This window comes from Leucoraja erinacea, chromosome 3, assembly GCF_028641065.1.
Source record: "Leucoraja erinacea ecotype New England chromosome 3, Leri_hhj_1, whole genome shotgun sequence".
Classification (NCBI taxonomy): domain Eukaryota; kingdom Metazoa; phylum Chordata; class Chondrichthyes; order Rajiformes; family Rajidae; genus Leucoraja; species Leucoraja erinaceus.
This window is the reverse complement of record NC_073379.1, coordinates 44,523,952-44,544,874: the sequence shown is the minus strand read 5'-3', so window position 1 is coordinate 44,544,874 and position 20,923 is coordinate 44,523,952. Positions and strand designations below refer to the sequence as shown.

Below are 20,923 nucleotides of genomic sequence, written 5' to 3'. Positions count from 1 at the left end.
CTTTTGGCTCTGCAGATAACTGTCCACTCTGTCTCTCCAATGGACCAATTTTATCCCTCGTTATCCTTTTGCTAGTAATTGCTCAGGTGTGTTTAATTGCCTCCATGTGCAGGTATAAGAGAGCTCTCAGCACTTAGTCTTTCCCCCAGTCATTCCATCACCTTTGGAAACTTACAGGCCTGGCAGAACATCACCAGAGAAGACACCCAGCAACTGATGATGTCCATGAATTACATTGTTGTGTCCCAAACATTATGGTCCACAGCAAATCAATTGGGTTCTGTTGTTTCGGATGGTATCAAACTAATTAATAATTGTTCGAGCTACATTCATGCAAACATGTGGTCGGTAGTCTGTCATAATATTTTCTTGTGCTTTGAAGTTGGCGCAAGGACTTGCGTAGCCACGATATTCAAGAGGCTCATCCAGCTAAACTTGTGGTCAATGGTAGCCTCAAAGATATTGATGGGTAGGGATCTCAGAATCACTGAGTATAGAACTTCCCAGAAAACATACTCAACGAGGAAATGTGTAGGAAGGAGCTGCAGGTGCTGGTTTAAAACGAAGATAGACACTAAAAGCTGGAGTAACTCAGCAGGACAGGCAACATATCTGGAGAGAAGGAATGGGTGACGTTTCAGGTCTAGACGTTTGAAGAAGGGTCTTGAGCCGAAAGGTCACCCATTCCTTCTCTCCAGAGATGCTGAGTTAGAAACATAGAAATTAGGTGCAGGAGTAGGCCATTCGGCCCTTCGAGCCTGCACCGCCATTCAATATGATCATGGCTGATCATCCAACTCAGTATCCCGTACCTGCCTTCTCTCCATACCCCCTGATCCCCTTGGCCACACGGGCCACATCTAACTCCCTCTTAAATATAGCCAATGAACTGGCCTCAACTACCCTCTGTGGCAGAGAGTTCCAGAGATTCACCACTCTCTGTGTGAAAAATGTTCTTCTCATCTCGGTTTTAAAGGATTTCCCCCTTATCCTTAAGCTGTGACCCCTTGTCCTGGACTTCCCTAACATCGGGAACAATCTTCCTGCATCTAGCCTGTCCAACCCCTTAAGAATTTTGTAAGTTTCTATAAGATCCCCTCTCAATCTCCTAAATTCTAGAGAGTATAAACCAAGTCTATCCAGTCTTTCTTCATAAGACAGTCCTGACATCCCAGGAATCAGTCTGGTGAACCGTCTCTGCACTCCCTCTATGGCAATAATGTCCTTCCTCAGATTTGGAGTCCAAAACTGTACGCAATACTCCAGGTGTGGTCTCACCAAGACCCTGTACAACTGCAGTAGAACCTCCCTGCTCCTACACTCAAATCCTTTTGCAATGAAAGCTAACATACCATTTGCTTTCTTTACTGCCTGCTGCACCTGCATGTCTACCTTCAATGACTGGTGTACCATGACACCCAGGTCTCGCTGCATCTCCCCCTTTCCCAATCGGCCACCATTTAGATAATAGTCTGCTTTCCCGTTTTTGCCACCAAAATGGATAACCTCACATTTATCCACATTATACTGCATCTGCCAAACATTTGCCCACTCACCCAGCCTATCCAAGTCACCTTGCAGTCTCCTAGCATCCTCCTCACAGCTAACACTGCTTCCCGGCTTAGTGTCATCCGCAAACTTGGAGATATTGCCTTCAATTCCCTCATCCAGATCATTAATATATATTGTAAATAGCTGGGGTCCCAGCACTGAGCCTTGCGGTACCCCACTAGTCACTGCCTGCCATTGTGAAAAGGACCCGTTTACTCCTACTCTTGGCTTCCTGTTTGCCAGCCAGTTCTCTATCCACATCAATACTGAACCCCCAATGCCTTGTGCTTTAAGTTTGTATACTAGCTGCAATTACTCCAGCTTTCTGTGTCTATCTTCATACTCAAGGAGGAAGTGTAAACTTAGTGAAGCTAGAGGACTACGTGTTGCTCATAAACAGACGGCAGCATGTAATAGCTATCCTGAACAATGTGCCAGGATAAAGCCTTATAATCCTGCCACATCTAAAATGAGCATGATGGAGGGTAATCAAACAACGAATAGAAGGTAACAGTTTCATTAACATTGCCATTATCATTTGACAGAGTCTATCACAAGTCCAAGACCAGGCAGAAACATTTCAAATGTGTTTACCAAGAGGCTCGAAGTGGATGATCCATTTCAATCTGTTTCTCCATTTGGGTTGTTATTTCAGATTATACTTACAGCTATTATCTGGTCCCCAACATGTATTCTTCCATCCTGCTCAACTGCACTTCCCTGAGTGATGCTTTTCACAAAGATGCCAGAAGGTTCTGCAAGAGTAAACATAAGCATACAAATCTGCAGATATATTTCTTCTTTGGGCAATTCCAAAGCCGATCAACATTTAAATAACTGTGACAGCTAATTACTGGTTCATTGCATACAGGACCAATTTCAAATAATGTAAAATTATTCAGCTCCGTCTTGTGCAACAAGCAAAAAATATGATTTCACTATTAGCTGTGGAAGGATTTTAATATAAAACTAGACTAAGTGGGACCCATTGGGTCCCAGCATCACACAGGAAGGCTGGTCATCCAACGCAATATTCCACCTCTCCACCAATTCTAATATTGGTGGTCAGTTTGCAGTAAGTAGTGCCTTTTCTACTTCAAGCCAAAGCTCCCAAGCCACCATTTGCAGTAAGTAGTGCCTTTCAACTTCAAGCCAAAGCAACCAAGCCACCATTTGCAGTAAGTAGTGCCTTTCAACTTCAAGCCAATGCTCCCAAGCCACCATTTGCAGTAAGTAGTGGCTTTCAACTTCAAACCAAAGCTCCCAAGCCACCACTTGCAGTATGTAATGCCTTTCAACTTCATGCCACCATTTGCAATGCCTTTCAACTTAATGCCAAAGCACCCAAGCTACAATTTGCAGTAAGTAGTGCCTTTCAACTTCAAGCCAAAGCACCCAAGCCACCATTTGCAGTAAGTAGTGCCTTTCAACTTCAAGCCAAAGCTCCCAAGCCTCCATTTGCAGAAAGTACTGCCTTTCAACTTAAAGCCAAAGCACCCAAGCCACCATTTGCAGTAAGTAGTGCCTGTCAACTTCATGCCACCATTTGCAGTAAGTAGTGCCTTTCAACTTCAAGCCAATGCACTCATGCCCCCCATTTGCAGTAAGTAGTGCCTTTCAACTTCAAGCCACACCCAAGCCATCATTTGCAGGAAGTAGTGCCTTTCAACTTCAAGCCAAATCAACCAATCCACCATTTGCAGTAAGTGGTGTCTTTCAGCTTTAAGCCATACCCAAGCCACCATTTGCAGTAAGTAGTGCCTTTCAACTTCAAGCCAAAGCAACCAAGCCACCATTTGAATTGAATTGAATTGAATTTCCTTTATTGTCATTCAGACCTTTCAGTCTGAACAAAATTTTGTGCCTTTCAACTTCAAGCCAAAGCAACCAATCCACCATTTGCAGTAAGTAGTGCCTTTCAACTTCATGCCACCATTTGCAGTAAGTAGTGCCTTTCAATTTCAAGACACACCCAAGCCAAGCCAAAGGGGGGAGGGGAGGGGGGGGGGGCAGGGGGTGCTTTCTGGAGCGCTAGTATGAACCATTTTAGAACCAATAGACATTTTTCTTGCAAGCTTTAGAACCAATAGACATGTTTTGCAAGCTTTAGAACCAATAGAGACACTTTTTGCAAGCTTTAGAACCAATAGACACTTTTTTTGCAAGCTTTAGAACCAATAGACACTTTTTGCAAGCTTTAGAACCAATAGACACTTTTTGCAAGCTTTAGAACCAATAGACATTTTTTGAAAGCTTTAGAACCAATAGACATTTTTTTTCAAGCTTTAGAACCAATAGACACATTCTGCAAGCATTTTAGAACCACTAAGGGCACTTACATTTGAGTAGACATGTGTTCAGTGTTATTCACAGCTCAGAGAAACGTGACCCTCTGCCTTCCTCCATCTTGAAGAGTGAGTGAGGCACACCACTTCCTGGTTTTATAGTCCTTCCCCCCTGCTGCCAGCGGGGGCAGCAGAGAATGGGGAATTTTGTAAAAACATTAATATCTCTGTCATTTTTAATCGACGGGGAAAATCCTCGGCACACATGCGGCGGAGGGGGGCTCTGAGCAAGGTGGCCAAAAATGACAGCCGTAGGTGGCGGCGTTCTCTCAGAAATCGCAGCACAGATGGCCAAAACCGGTCAAGAACAGACTTTTAGTAATATAGATACCAAAAAGCTAAATTGTCAGTAACAAGTAAATTGGTAACATCATTTTTCAAACATATTTTTCCAAAGTCTTCTTTCTTAATAAGCACAAATGGTATGAAAGAAATACAAACTGTTAGAATAAAATTTCAATGTGAACACATCAAAGTAAGTGAATATAAAAGAACAATGATGGTAAATAATTCTGTCCCCATTTTCATTTCCTTCTTGTTGTTCGAAAATCACTTTGTGAATTACTAAGTGAATAGTATCAACATTACATAAGTTGACTTAATTAAGTTTTCGTCACTTTAATTGTTACTTTGTGACAAAAGGAAATTATGTAGTATTTTTGACATCACTCAGGACATTATCATGCATGCTCTTGTAGCAAAGGTAGATTTACAGGTGCACAACCTTTTATCCGAAGATCCAAATAACGAAAACCTCCGAATAGCGACATTTTTTCGGTCCTTGAAGAAAGGTCCTTGAAAACGTTCACCGAGGGCGGCCCGCAGAGGTGACAGCGGAACCTCCGGTCGGTCCTCGAAGAAAGAGGAACTAAATCCCCATTCATAAAAGAGAAGGTGAGGGTATATTGCGCGGGAGGGTTAATAATTGACAATATGCTGCTACCTGCCAGCTGCGTTAAAAAGTTCATACGGTAGACTCACGATACACAGTGTATCGTGAGTCTTGCGTGGGAACCTTTTAACTCAGCGTGCAGGCAGCAGTAGATTGTCGTTCCCTTCAGTTTCACCCCACCTACACCCCTCTGCTTCCCGGCCATGTGTGTGACCCCTTCCCTCCCCTCTCCAGCTCCCCGCTCATTGCACCGGCGCGGGGGCTTTGTACTGTCTTCACGTCGCGATGCTAGCAGCACAGTGCCAGTCACCAGAGACGTCAGGACCAACGGAACACCGACCCCCAGGCCCACTGCAAGCACGGAGATCCCAGATCAGCAACTCCAGCCCAGCCCCGTTCCAACTCCAGAGGAACACGCTCCCCGTATGGGCAGAAGCTGATGGTGTGCAAGGGGTACGTCTTGTTCTTGGGGTGGCGCAGCTCGGGCTGTGGGCGAACTGCCACGTCGCCGTAGCGGCCCATCGGGGAGCGGATTCCTCTGGAGTTGGAGGGGGAGGGGGGTATTGTGCTGTTTGATCGCCCCCTACTATTCCACGGACAGGGAGACAGGACGTTCACCGAGGGCGGCCCGCAGAGGTGACAGCGGAACCTCCGGTCGGTCCTTGAAGAAAGGGGAACTAAATCCCCATCCATAAAAGAGAAGGTGAGAGTATATTGCGTGGGAGGGTTAATAATTGACAATATGCTGCTACCTGCCCGCTGTTAAAAAGTTCCCACGGTAGACACGATACACAGTGTATCGTGAGTCTTGCGTGGGAACTTTCTAACTCAGCGTGCAGGCAGCAGCAGATTGTCGCTCCCTTCAGTTTCACCCCACCTACACCCCTCTGCTTCCCGGCCATGTGTGTGACCCCATCCCTCCCCTCTCCAGCTCCCCGCTCATCGCACCGGCGCGGGGGCTTTGTACTGTCTTCACGTCGGCGAAGGCAGCCAGCAGGCCAGTGCAGTCACCGGAAACGTCAGGACCAATTGGACGTCCACCACCAGGCCCACCGCAAGCATGGAGAACCCAGAGACCCAAAGCCTGCAGCAGCCCAGCCCAGCCCCGCTCCAACTACAGAGGAACCTGGGTTGCGGATGACGGGGCGCAGCTCGGGGCGTCGTAGGGGCCCATCGGGGAGCGGGTTCCTGTTGGTCCTGACGTCTCCGGCCACCTGCTATCCTCCGGGAACTGTACCGCCCTTGCAGGAGAGTGGGGTTGTTTGCAGTTGCAGAGGGAGGGGGCAAGGGCGGTACAGTTCCCAGTCTCAGCTCCAGTCCAGGGGGGTGGCCGGAGACGTCAGGACCAACGGGACAGCGACCCCCAGGCCCACTGCAAGCACGGAGATCCCAGAGACCCACAGCCAGCAGCAACTCCAGCCCAGGCCCGCTCCAACTCCAGAGGAACACGTAGGGGCAGAAGCTGACGGTGTGCAAGGTGTTCTTGGGGTGGCGCAGCTCGGGCTGTGGGCAAACTGCCACTTGTCGCCGTAGCGGCCCATCGGGGAGCGGATTCCTCTGGAGTTGGAGGGGGAGGGGGGTATTGTGCTGTTTGATCGCCCCCTGCTATCCCAGGGACAGGGAGACACGGCGGCGTTTTAGACTGGTGGGCAATCACTTCCAAAGTTCTGCCGACACAGTCAGTACACCTCTCCTACACTGCATTTCATACAAACATTTATTCTGCATGAAAAAACAACATTGAAGACTCAAACTCGCGACCGAGTAACTGCCGGGATCAAGGCGCAAACTCGCGACCTTGCGGATATGAGCCGAGCACTCTACCACTGAGCCAGCCATTAAAATCTACGCTAAAAAAATTCCATTCCGAAGACCGACAAATTCTGAATTACGAAAAGTGTCTGGTCCCAAGGCTGTCGGATAAAAGGTTGTGCACCTGTAATATGTGTAGGAAAGAACTGCAGATGCTGGTTTAAATTGAAGATAGACACAAAATGCTAGAGTAACTCAGCGGGACAGGCAGCATTGCTGGAGAGAAGCTGCTTGATCTGTCTGAAGAATGGTCTTGACCCAAAACGGCACCCATTCCTTCTCTCTAGAGATACTGCCTGTCCCGCTGAGTTACTCTAGCATTTTGTGTCTATCTTCAATTTAAACCAGCATTTTGTGTCTATCTTAGATTTAATATAATGCTCAACAAATAATATCAGAATCAGAATTTATTCGCCAAGTATGTTTTGCAATATACGAGTAATTTCACTGGCCAGGTCAGTCATACAATTAAAAGCAACACTCAAAAACACATTTTAACACGAACATCCACCAGTGACTCCTACACATTCCTCACTGTGATGAGTAAGTAGGTTTATTGGCCAAGTATTCACATTCAAGGAATTTGCCTTGGTGCTCCGCCCACAAGTAACAACATGACAGACAGTGACAGTTACGAATGACTCATAAAACACTAAACATTAATAATAATAAAACATTAATGATAAAACACCATTGATCAAGCATGTGAACCAACAAAATACCGGATCAAAGGGAGGCTACAGGTTTTTGGCTGTTGAGTAGAGCAACTACTCGTGGATAAAAACTGTTTTTATGTCTGGCTGTGGCAGCTTTGACAGTCCGCAGTCGCCTTCCAGAGGGAAGTGATTCAAATAGTTTGTGGCCAGGGTGAGAGGGGTCAGAGATGATCTTGCCCGCACGCTTCCTGGCCCTTGCAGTGTACAGTACATCAATGGAGGGAAGGTTGCAGCCAATAACCTTCTCTGCTGATCGGACGATTCGCGGCAGCCTCTAGGTGTCGTGCTTGGTGGCTGGGCCAAACCAGACCATGATGGAGAAGGTGAGAACAGACTCTACGATGGTCGTGTAGAATTGGACCATCATTGCCTGTGGCAGATTGTGCTTCCTCAGCTGCCGTAAGAAGTGCATCCTATGTTGTGTGTTTTTGACTGTGGAGTTGATGGTAGCCTCCCACTTAAGGTCCTTGGAGATGATGGTTCCCAGGAACTTAAAAGGCTCCACAGATGTGACTGTGATGTTGTTGATGGTGAGTGGGGTGCGGGGAGGGGGAGCTCTCCTAAAGTCTACAGTCAATTCCACTGTCTTAAGAGCATTGAGCTCTAGGTTGAGAAAAGGCAGGTACAGGATACTGAGTTGGATGATCAACCATGATCGTATTGAATGGCGGTGCAGGCTAGAAGGGCCGAATGGCCTACTCCTGCACCTATTTTCTATGTTTCTATGTTGTTGCTATGGCACCAGGACGCCAGCTGTGACACATCCTGTCTGTAGGCAGATTACTCCCCATCCTGGATCAGTCCAATCAGGGTTGTGTTGTCCTGGATCGGGGATGGAAGGCGAAATAAAGTTCAAGTCCTTCCCTTAGTTTTTCCTTGGTCGGGAACATCGAGCCCCCGTTAACGGGACGATCTTGACTCTCGTAGCCGGTGGCATTCGGGCCCTCCGCGTCGAGGCTTTCAGCTCCTGCATCGGGGAATTGTCAGCACTCCCGTGCCGGGCGATCGAACCACGCGACGGGGCTGGTCGAACCTTCTGCGGCGTTGGAGTTCCCGACTTGCCTCTCCCGAGACTGCGAGCCCTTGATGGTAAGTCTGCAGACCGCGGTAGGAGCGATCCCAGGTAAGGGATTCGCTCCGATGTTAAGTCCGCGCCCCACGGTGGGGCTCACGACATTTCGAGGCGGATTCCAGCTCCAGCGATGGTAGGCCGCAGAGTCCGTAGAATGTGATCCAAAAAATTATGGCATCTCCGGGAAGGTAAGAACCTGAAACAAAGTTTCCCCGATCCCCTCCCCCCTCCCCCCACATAAAACAAACCGAAGCACATTAAATCAAACTTTTAAAAAACACTAAAAATAACAAAAAGTTGAAAAAAACGAACAGACTGACGGCAGGGCTGGCCATCTCCCCGGTGCCCCTGGTGGTATTAAAACAGCAATATTCAAACCACAATGTCAAAAGCAAATCAATGGAAATGTTTGTCAGACTCATTAATGGTATTGGGAAATCCTGAGAGGTCAAATTTCTTATCCTGTTTTAAGACCTAAATTACAGTGCATTAATATGCCCAATTTAGGAAAAGTGCAATTTCAATGGCAGATTGCAGGGTAAACTAAAAGCTAACAATCATTGTAATCCCTAGTTTCATTTTCAATAAGAATTACAATTTATCATCTATATTACTAAAACTCTGTTCTTGACCGGTTTTGGCTTTCTGTGCTGCGGTTTCCGAGAGTACGCCGCCACCTACGGCCGTCATTTTTAGCCACCTCGCTCAGAGCCCCCCTCCACCGCGTGTGTGCTGAGGATTTTTCCCGTCGATGAAAATTGACAGAGATATTAATGTTTTTACAACATTCCCCATTCTCTCTGCTGCCCCTGCTGGAGGGAGGGGGAACGACTATAAAACCAGGAAGTGGTGTGCCTCAATCAGTCTCTGCAAGTGGTGTGTGTGCCTCAATCAGTCTCTGCAAGTCTCTGCAAGTGGTGTGCCTCAATCAGAGCTTTGAATGACACTGACAAATGTCTACAGCACTGTGAGTACCCTTAATTTGGTTTGAAAATGAAAATATGGTTAGAGGTAAAAAAGCACTGCCTGCAAATGGTTGTTTGGGTTTGGGTTGAAGTAAAAAGGCACTCTCTCTCTCTCCCCCCTCCCTCTCCTCTCCCTCCCCCCCCCCCCCCCCCCCCCCCCCCCCCCCTTCCCCTCCCCCTCCCTCTCCCTCCCCCCCCTCTCTCTCCCCCCCCCCCCTCTCCCCCCCCCCCCCCTCCCCTCCCTCCTCCCCCCCTCCCCCTCTCCTCTCCCCCTCCCTCTCCCCCTCCCTCCTCCTCTCCCCCTCCCCCTCTCTCTCTCTCCCCTCTCTTTTTCCTCCCATCCATCCCCTCCTCCACCGTCCCTCCCTTAAACCCTCCTCCCCTCCACACACCCCTACCCCCTTCCCTCCCTCCCCCTCCCTGCTCCCCACCTCTCCCCCTCCCACCCCCATCTCAGCACCCTCTCTCCCCCTCTCTTCCTCTGTCTCTCCCCTCATCCCCTCCCCCACCCTTCCTCCCTCCCCTAAACCCCCTCCCCTCCACACCCCCTACGCTCTTTCCTCCACCCTCCCCCCCCCTGCTACCCATCTCTCCCCCTCAACCCCCTCTCAGCACCCCCTCTCTCTCGCCCTCACTCTCACCCTCTCTCTCTCCTCCCCTCCTCCGCCACCTTTCCCCCCCCTCACCCACCCTCCCTCTTACCCTCCTCTCCACCCCCTATCCCTTTTGCCCCTCTCTCTCTGTCTCTGCCCCCTTCTCTCTCTGCCCTCACTCTCCCCCCCCCCCCCCCCCCCCCCCTCTAGATGTGACTGCACGTTGGGGGTTATGCGTCAGTAGATAGGGTGGTTATGGGGTAAAAGGAGCAAATTAATAATATTAATATAATTTCAAGCAGTATAATTTAGTGTGTGTGGGGGGGGGGGGGGGGGATAGTTAGTGTGTGACGCGGCATGCCGCCCCCCCCCCCCCCCCCCCCCCCCCCCCCGCCACAACCGCACATTGGGGGAACAGACCCATCGGGTCTGCACTTGGTCTAGTATTTTATAAAATATTACAGCTAGTATTAAGCTTGTCAGCTGGTGTACATGCCTACTCACTGAAAGGGTGAGCTGCAGAATGGATATTACCATGTAACACAACAAACATGCAACTCTGTCAGGTTAACCAGCTTTGTCAATATTTAGGCAGAAATGTAGACTTAAGCAGGAAAATAAATTCTGAAGTAGGTATGGAGGGTGCAGTGAATTTTCAGATGACCATTCCATTTCTGAAAGTAATATTCAAATCTGAAATCAATTGAATTTCACGTTTTATGTCACAAGACCATGATATCAAGACATCCTCTGCAATTATGGCTGTCAGGAATTATGACAGCAACTGAAAATATACAAAGTTACTAAATGTTACATCCGAGTCATGGGAAACAATGATCCAGCCTAATATGGATGCACCTGATTAAAGCAACAATCCTTCCTCACTAAAATTAACCACAAATACATCTAAGATGATAAATACAATTTCAGATTTTGTGACAAATTAAAAATTGAAATGTTCCTCTAGCTAAAGTAAAATGTAAAGAAAAATACTTGATTTCAGAAAATCTCTCCTAATACCTTGATTGGTGTCTCCAACATAACCAGCAATTGTTATGCCTAGCCCATGAACATCTTTTGTAAGTTCCACATCAAATACTTCTCCATCGACATGCTGAGAGAAAGCTGGTTCAGGCTGAAAAAGAAACAAAGATTGTACTAGCATACTATGTTTTACTCTAAGTAAACCAGTTCTAACTTTGCCAAATAAAATATCATGCTGAAATTATTCAGTCAAACATCGTGAACAAGAGATAAGAGACAGTAACCTACACTGCGCTGGAACTCCGGTGAGCTGAGACCACCGATTAAACATCGCGGAGCTGCGGGACTGTGGAGCGGCCAGCAGAGGACGGCAGCACTGACTTTAACATCGCGGAGCCTGGGATATCTCGCCGAGATCGCCAGTGGTGGAGCTCCATCCAGCGCGGCCTGTTGGCTTGGAAGCCACGGTCTCCGGTAAGTTCCCGACACCCCAAGCCGCTGAGAGGGTTCTCCCGATGCCGGAGCACTCACCCGGTGAGAACGGCCTGGAACATCGGGCCTCCGTAGCAGCGACTGTGGAGGCCTCAAAGCCCGACTATGGGTGGACATGGGGATGGGGACTGGACTTTGTGCCTTCCCCCACAGTGGGAACCATTGTTGGTTTTGTTTTTAATGTTTTAATGTTAAACTTCTTCTTTAATGCTGTTGTATTTTTATTTGTGTACTGCAAGGCCATCTGAATTTCCCCTGAATAAGGGGATTAATAAAGTATTTGTTATTATTATTATTATTATTAAAATTTCCACTTGGAAGCCCTGTAGTCAAAAACTACGATTATTGTCCTGCTCCATTATTCGGGGGATCACAGGTACAATTACTTGCCTCTTCTGCTACCGGTGGTACAGATGGTAGAGCAGGAAGTCCTTGGGGGGCAGCAGCCAAGGAATCTTCTATAGCCCCTCGTGCGATTACCAATTTAACACGATTTCCACACTGCCGTAGCACTTGTGCCACTTGTTCACTACCCATCCCCAGGAGGTCTGTGTCTCCTATCTTGAGAATATGATCCCCACTTTGAAGTCGGCCATCCTTTAAATACAAATAGAGGAATTAATATTATGATGTAGGCATATCGAATGACAAAAGATTTTTCCAACGTCTACAATATAGATATGTCTACATTAAAGTTGTGGAGATATGATAAACCATAATTTAGACTACTTGAAAATGAAAGGACAAGCAAGTTGATGATAAAACAAAAAATGCAATCATTCTAACAATCAGATGTGAAATAAAAGCATAAAATGTGCACACATTTAAACAGGTGAATTAGTGCGAGTGAATGTACCGTCACCATCAGGTAAACAAAACCATTGTGAAAATGAAGGCAAACAAAAGAATAGAAAGGTCACCAGAAAAGGACAATGGTCAATGCCTGTGGTTAGAGATGGCAGCTAGCACAAAAGCCGAAATAAAGCTGACAAGTAGTAAAGAGAAATATGGTTCAAATTTGCAGAGTATATATACAAGTTCAGGATGTTAGCTGTGAAAACGTTATTGGAGGAAAATGTCAATTATCAAATTTAGATTACATTTATGGAGGTCGACAATGTCAGAACTAAATAATGCAATAACATTTGAATGTTGGTAGTTTCCTGCATTTTAACGTTGAATACATGTGAAGAAAACTATAGCATTGGCTATAAAGAAAAGGGAAGTAAATGCAACTAGAAACATTTGTCAAAATGCACAAGCATACTGATGCAAGGAGACTCATGTTTTAAAAGCATGGCAAAGATCAGAAATGATACCGAAAATAATTTTCTGATCAAAAGTGGTTGGAGAGCATTAGATCAGTAATAGGAAACAATTGGACAGCTCTTGATGTAGATGGACATTGCCTAACATGCAGGGAGAAAGTTGTACAAGACTTAAAAGATTTAAGTCTTTAAGGACCTAGAGTGGTCCTAGCCTGCCCACTCTTTGCGTATAGCTGTCCATGCACATTTGAAGTACTTTGTTCATTGTTGGGCACCTTGTTATAGGAAGGATGTCATTAAGCTGGAAAAATGCAGAGACGATTTACAAGCACGTTGCCAGGAATCAAGGGCCTGAGCTATAATCAGTGGGCAGTCCAGAACTTTAAATCCGAGGAGCAACTTTTTCCACTCAGTGGGTGTATGGAACGAGCTGCCAGAAGAGGCCAATACAATGGTATTTAAAAGACAATTGAAGAAAGACACAAAAAGTTGGAGTAACTCAGCGGGACAGGCAGCATCTCTGGAAAGAAGGAATGGGTGACGTTTCGGGTCAAGACCCTTCTTCAGACTGGTTAGGGATAAGGGAAACGAGAGATATTGACTGTGTTGTGAAGAGATAAGGAACAATGAATGAAAGATATGTAAAAAGTAACAAAAGGAAACAGAGCTCTTTGTAAGTTGTTTGTTGGGTGAAAATGAGAAGCGAGTGCGACTAGGGAGGGGGAGGCATGGAGAGGGAATGCTGGGGCTACATGAAATGAGATAAATCAATATTCATACCACTGGGCTGTAAACTGCCCAAGCGAAATATGAGATGCTGTTCCTCCAATTTGCGTTTAGACTCTGACAATGGAGGAGTAGGACAGAAAGGTCTGTGTAGGAATTGGAAGGAGAATTAAAGTGTCCAGCAACTGGGAGATCAGGTTGGATCAGGCGGGCTGAGCGAAGGTGTTCCGCAAAACTATCACCCAGTCTGCGTTTGGTCTCGCCGATGTACAAGTCCACATCTTGAACAACGGTTACAGTAAATGAGGTTGGAGGAGGTGCAAATGAACCTCTGCCTAACCTGAAAGGACTGTGGGGGTCCCTGGACAGAGTCGAGGGAGGAGGTATAGTAACAGGTGTTGCATCTACTGTGGTTGCAGGGGAGGGTACCTGGGGAGCGGGTGGCTTGGGTGGGAAGGGAGGAGTCAACCAGGGAGTTGCGGAGGGAATGGTCTCTGCGGAAGGAGGAAAGGGGTGGAGATGGGAAAGTGTGGCTAGTGGTGGGATCCCATTGGAGGTGGCGGAAATTTTGTAGGATTGTGTTGTATGGGACGGCTGATGGGGTGGAAGGTAACGACTAGGGGGGCTCTATCTCTGTTGTAACTAGGGGGAGGGGAACCAAGGGCAGAGCTGTGAGGTACCGAGGAGACACGAGTGAAGGCCTCATCTATGTTGGAATAGGGGAATCCCCATTTCCGAAAGAATTAGGACATCTCAGATGTTCCAGTATGGAACACTTCAGCTTTGATGGAGATGCGGCATAGACGGAGGCATTGGGAATGGGGATAGAGTCTTTGCAGGAAGCAGGGTGGAAAAAAGTGTATTTAAGATAGTTATGGGAGTCAGTGGGTTTGTAATAGACGTCAGTCAATCGTCTATTTCCTCTGATGGAGACTGTGAGATCAAGAAAGGGGAGGGAGGTGTCGGAGATGATCCAAGTAAATTTGAGTGCAGGATGAAAATTGGTGGTGAAGTTGATGAAGTTCATGAGTTCTGTATGGGTGCGGGAGGTAGCACCGATGCAGTCATCAATGTAACGGAGATAGAGTTCGGGAATAGAGCCAGTGTACGCCTGGAAAAGGGATTATTCAATGTACCCTACAAAGAAGCAAGCATAGCTGCGGCCCATTCGGGTGCCGATAGCTATGCCTTGAATTTGGAGGAAGTGGAAGGAGTCAAAGGAGAAGTTGTTGAGGGTGAGGACCAGTTCCACTAGGCAGACTATAGTTTTAGTCGAGGGAAACTGGATGGTTCTGCGGTCGAGGAAGAAACGGAGGGCTTTAAGGCCTTTCTGGTGGAGGATGGAGGTGTAGAGTGACTGAACGTCCATAGATGAGGGAGTGGGTGCTCGGAAAGCGGAAGTCATCAAATAAAAGAAGTACATGTGAGATATCTTGGACATAGGTCGGGAGAGATTGGACCAGGGGGGGGGATAGGATGGAGTCGAGGTGGAAATCATTTACGTGGGATAGAAGCAGGCAGAAACAATGGGGTCTGCCAGGGCAGTTGTGTTTGTGGATTTTGGGGAGAAGGTAACAATGGACTGTGCGGGGCTGGGAAACAATAAAGTTGGAGGCTGTGGGGGGGGCGGGGGGCAGACAGCCAGAAGTGATGAAATCAGTAATGGTGTTTGAGGTTAAGGCCTGGTGCTCATCTGTGGGATCATGGTCCAAGGATAAGTAGGAGGTGGCTGAGAGTTGTTGCCTGGCCTCAGCCCGGTAGAGCGCCAGACCACCACGGCACCTCCCTTGTCAGCGGGTTTGATTATAATGTCAGAGTTGCTACAGAATGAGTGGAGGGCCGTATGTTCAGAGGGGATAAAGTTGGAGTAGGTAAAGGGAATGGAAAAGTTGAAATGGTTGATGTCACGCCAGCAGTTAGAAATAGAGGTCCAGAGAGGGTAGAAGGCCGCACTGGGGAATCCAAGAGGAGGGGGACCGGAGGAGATGGGAGAAGGGCTCATCACTGGGTTGTGAGGACTCCTTCCCTGAGAAAAAGGCACGGAGGCGATGGAAGAAAAGCTCTACGTCGTGGCGGACCTGGAACTCGTTGAGGTGGGGGCAGAGGGGAACAAAGGCGAGGCCTCTATTGAGGATAGACCGTTCCATATCAGAAAGGGAGAGGTCAGGGGGGATGGTGAAGACACGACAAGGGTGGGGGTTGAGGTCAGAGGAGGAGCGGGGAATAAAAGGAGAGGTGAGATGTGGTGGGGTGCATGGTGGGTGTTCAGAGAGGAGGGGGTCGTGAGGACTATTGAATGGGTGGGGTAACCTGGTTAAGAGGGGAAAGGAGAACAACCATCACTACTGAGGTTCCCTGTAGGAGGGGGAGGAGCAGTAGGACACAGCAGATTCAGACCACGTGCTGTCAGTGTGCATCATGGAGACTATGGACCTGGTGCTGAGCCTGGAACAGGCGAGGCGGCGGCTCCGGCCCGCTGGTGGGCGGTGGAGAGGTGAGGGTCGGCGGAGTCCCTGTTGGAGGCCCGTGGGGGGGTGGAGGTGAGATATGGGGCGACAGCAGCAGCATCATTTGCTGGACACTTCAATTCTCTTTCCTATTCCTACACAGACCTTTCTGTCCTCTTCTCCTCCATTGTCAGAGTGAAGATAAATGTAAATTGGAGGAACAGCATCTCATATTTCGCTTGGGCAGCTTACAGCCCAGTGGTATTAATACTGATTTCTCTCACTTCAGGTAACCCCGGCATTCCCTCTCTCTGTACCCCTCCTCCACCCGTCACACTAGCTTCTCATTTTCACCCTACAAAAAGCTTACGCTGACCTGTTTCCTTTTGTTACTTTTTTGAATATCTTTAATTCATTGTTCTTTATCTCTTCACATCATCATCTATGTCTCTCGTTACCCTATTCCCTAACTAGTCTGAAGAAGGGTTTTGACCAGAAACGTCACCCATTCCTTCTCTCCAGAGATGCTGCCTGACCCGATGAGTTACTCCAGCTTTTTGTGTCCTTCTTCGGTTTAAACCAGCATCTGCAGTTCCTTCTTACACATTTAAAAGACACATTTAGAAGGTTATGGGGCCAAATACAGGCAAATGGAACCAGCTTAAATGGGGCATCTAGGTCAAAATGGGTGAGTTAGACTAAAGAGCCTGTTTCCGTGTTGCATGACTCTAAATGTCATACATGCACTTATCATCCTCAAAGCAATCACTCAGAGTAAAGGACCTATCCCACTTGGGCGTCATTTGCACGTCACTCAGGTGGCGCGCGAGGATTTTGAGCATCCCAAAATCTTGGGGCGCTGCCGCTGCATAAGCCACCACGCGCCATGCGCGCGTCATGTATGTCATGCGCGTGTCACGACGCGCCAACCAATTTTTAAGATGTCGCGTAAATGACACCCAAGTGTGACAGGCCCTTAAAGGTTTGCACAAGGATTAGCAAACAACTGTATGACCAATTATTGCTTTCATATTCTATGCCTGCACTTACACACAATTGGCAACCAAGATATAGGATCAAGAACATTGAGTTTAGTGGATGCTTTACTTTTTACCATCTATAGGATATGGGCAGCTCTGTGATAGACAGGATTTTTTATGGCACCCTGAACAAACACCCTGAAGTAGTACTCCTGAGTGAATAATCGTTGTGATTACTGAAAAATGAACAATATTCTCTCAGATCATCCCAAACACTGCAGATTCGAACAGGATTGATGAAATGACATAATACATTATGCAACTGATGGTATATTTAGCTCCTTACCCTGTCAGCAACTCCTCCAGGCAAAATAGTCTTCACAACAACACCGGTTGTTCTTCCACCTACAATTCCAAATCCTAAACCAGAGCCATCATTAACCAACTCTATACTTTCAACAATCTGCCAATTGACCTGTTGAGAATAGACGTATTCTATAATGATTATGTAGTCTCCATTCCACAACTTAACATTCATAAACTAGAATTATTCAGTCATAATACCCACAAATAATAATGCATTCAAAGATACCCATAAAAAAAATCACTTAGAAAAAATAATTTCTTCAACTTTACTGATTAAATTACTTCAGATAATTCATGGCAAATCACTCTCAGTTCATGCAAAACAGAAGAAATATCTTTAAAAAAAAACATGTGTTGAAAATCTGAGATAAAACTGAAAATGCTGAGCAAGAGAAACAGAGTTAATGTTTCATATTGAAAACCCTTCAAAACTAGGGAAGGGAAACAAAGGTGAAACCAGGGTTACCATAGTGATTCTGTTGTTTAAGGAGCCATGTGGTTGATTTTTAATAAAAGCAGGTGGAGTGATGTAAAGGTGGAACATGTAAAAATGTTTAAATATGTCAGAGCTATTGTTCAGATCTGAAACCAAAAGGTTGCATGCAGGAAATGCTTTGCAGTTCAGGCGAGTCAGTGAAGAGAGGAAAGGCGAAGTACAATTGACAGATTCTGATACAGAGAATTAAACATAGCTGAAAATGGTGGGTTCAATAGGCTTGTCCCAAAGGCTACAAAATGTCCAGATGAAGGATAAGGTTCTGTTCCTCAATCATAAATTGGACCTCAACGAAAAAGTATAGAAGGACACAGAGATGCTATAAAGAATGGGCAATTGGAAGCTGAGGATCACTGCCATTGACAAACTTCAGGTGCTCCACAAAGAGATTATCCAAGCTGCAATCAGCTTTGTCAATATAGACAAAAAACACAGCTCAAGCACCAAATGCAGCATACTAGAAATGAAAAAAATCAATCCTTGTGTCATCTAAAAGGAGTGTTTGGTCACAGATGATGGGAAAGGATGAGGTAAAAAAACAGTCCAAATGAATTTGAGGGCAGGATAGTAGTGGTGAAGTTAATGAAATTAAGGAGGCAGCCTGATGCAGTTTTTGTAGCAAAAATAGAGTTGGAGGTGTTGCCAGTGTATGTTTGGATGGCTGAACGTAACCAACAATAAGGCAAGCATAGCTGGGGCCCATGCAAATGCCACACCTTTAAGTGGAGAAAATGAGAGGTCCAAAAAGTTGTTGAGGGTGAAGACAAGTTCCGTCAGATGAAGGAGAGTATTAGTGGAGGGAAATCAAATGGGCTCTCCGTTCAAGGAAGAAACTGAGTGCCTTGGAACCTTCGTGGTGGGGTGATGGTGTTCAAAGGACTGAATGTCTGATAAATATGAGGCAATGGAGGTTTATAAATTTAAAGCTATTGGAAGAATTGAAGGCAATGTGAGGCTTCTTGAATGTCAGGCGGTTGGGACTGAACATAGGATAGGATGGAATCAAGGACTTAAATTGAGGTTTGGATGCAATGAGAACAGCAAGTTCAATATTCTGTTCTATGGTCACAAATCAATCCTAAAAAATATACATTTTAATTTTAACACATACATGTCATTGATACATCGTTTTGGCACACAGAATGATGAATATAAACCATTGAACAGATAATTATTCATATTGGGAGCTCTAACCTGAAGCATGTGATGCCAAGCCACAACATATTATTTAATTTACAATCCCTAACACCCTGCTAAAAATTAACAAAAGCAGAAGACGGATTACCAATAACAATTTTCCTGAATATAGGTTACTTTCTGAATTGCTAATTTATTTTTAGTTTACCTCCTTTATTGCTATTAATTAACTCCAAATTTAAAAAAAAATGCCTTGGGCATAACATGATGAGGATATGAATTAGGTGGAGAGGTGTAATGAGTAGATTTTTGAACCTTAGACTCTTGCCCATTTTATTTGCTTCCTTTCACAGTAGCAACATGGTAAGGCATGCAAAGGCTTAATCTTTATTTTATACATAACATTTCCCCAAATGAAAACAAATCAGAACTGCAACAGTTACATTCAATGTATTAGATGTGTGTATTCTTAACAACTTTGTGTGAATGTTGAATAATCAACAATAACATTTGCAACAGTTATTGGTGTGTACGCAAAATTTATACTTCAAATAATTCCAATAAAGCCCAAGAAACTCTACAAAATGATGCTTTATCATACAAATAACAAATTAATTTCAGAAAATCACAATAATGCAGGGCATTTGGCACATTAAGGTAGCCCATATATTTGCAAGAGCAATCCAGAAAGTCTGAAAACAAACACTGGACCTCTTTATGCTGCTTTCTTTGTTATTAAATAAGATATAACCTCTAGGATCTACTTAGACTCTGAAGCATGCTACACTTACTGTAGAAGAATGTGCTGAAAGTGTACTTGCATCTGATGGTGTACGTGAAATCACTGGACTGGATAAATGCGAAATGGATCCCCTGGCAATCACCAACTGAACCTGTTCAGTAGCTTTCTGCAGGATGCCAATGGCCTGTTGATGGGTGACACTCTGGTCCAGAGGCTGTCTATTGATAGCAAGGATTTGGTCTGCTTCTTTTAGTTTGCCATCTCTATCAATAGAACAAAGAAAGAATACCTAATTTTAATTATTTCACTTTGTGCATTAATGAGGTTTATCTCTTATTGTGACTTTCAAAAAACACAATTTAATAACCAGAAAATTGATGAAAATCATAAGTAGCTTTGATGGATCAGGTACTTAAACTTTAATGTAACGTCATTAGACAGTTTTGATATATTGATTCCAAAAAAATATAAATAAACCATCTGCTCATAATGAACCAGGTTTTCCAGCATCAGCTTTAAATAATACTAGACTAAGTGGGACCCGTTGGGTCCCAGCATCACACGGGAGGGCTGGTCCCCCAACGCAATATTCCACCTCTCCACCAATTCCAATATTGCTGGCCAGTGGGGGGGTGGGGGGGGGGGGGGGGGGGGGGGGGGCTTTTTGGAGCGCTAGTGTGGTTGTTGTGGGCTGAAGGGACTGGTTTCCAGAGGGCTAGTATGGACATTGTGTGCCAAATGGATTCTTGGGCTGGCTGCTCAGTCACTCAAGCCTGTTGTGCTGGCAGCTCACTCACTCACGGTTGGTGAGCTGGCAGTTGACATGGCTATTCAGGGAAGGTAGTGCATCCGTGGATAACAAGGGAAATCAGGGATAGTATCAAAGCGAAGGATGATGCGTACAAATTAGCCAGAAAAAGCAGCATACCAGAGGACTGGGAGAAATTCAGAGACCAGCAGAGGAGGACAAAGGGCTTAATTAGGAAAGGAAAAATAGATTATGAAAGAAAACTGGCAGGGAACATAAAAACTGACTGCAAACGTTTTTATAGATATGTGAAAAGAAAGAGATTAGTTAAAACAAATGTAGGTCCCTTGCAGTCAGAAACAGGTGAGTTGATCATGGGGAACAAGGATATGGCGGACCAATTGAATAACTACTTTGGTTCCGTCTTCACTAAGGAAGACATAAATAATCTGCCGGAAATAGCAGGGGACCGCGGGTCAAAGGAGTTGGAGGAATTGAGTGAAATCCAGGTTAGTCGGGAAGTGGTGTTGGGTAAATTGAATGGATTAAACGCCGATAAAACCCCAGGGCCAGATAGGCTGCATCCCAGAG

At 45.9% G+C, this 20,923-nt stretch overlaps 1 protein-coding gene across 11 annotated transcripts in view; it reads right to left on the bottom strand.

The window, feature by feature from the left end:
* The window catches only part of LOC129695547 (multiple PDZ domain protein), a 168,382-nt gene that overhangs the window by 113,054 nt on the left and 34,405 nt on the right, over positions 1-20,923 (bottom strand). For all 11 annotated transcript variants that reach the window (XM_055632583.1, XM_055632584.1, XM_055632594.1 and 8 more), the window contains 5 exons: positions 19,634-19,847; positions 17,190-17,318; positions 11,813-12,019; positions 10,967-11,081; positions 2,218-2,306 (listed from right to left, as the gene is read on the bottom strand). In XM_055632583.1, coding sequence (XP_055488558.1) covers positions 2,218-2,306; positions 10,967-11,081; positions 11,813-12,019; positions 17,190-17,318; positions 19,634-19,847 — 754 coding nt within the window. The remainder of the gene's footprint in view (positions 1-2,217; positions 2,307-10,966; positions 11,082-11,812; positions 12,020-17,189; positions 17,319-19,633; positions 19,848-20,923) is intronic.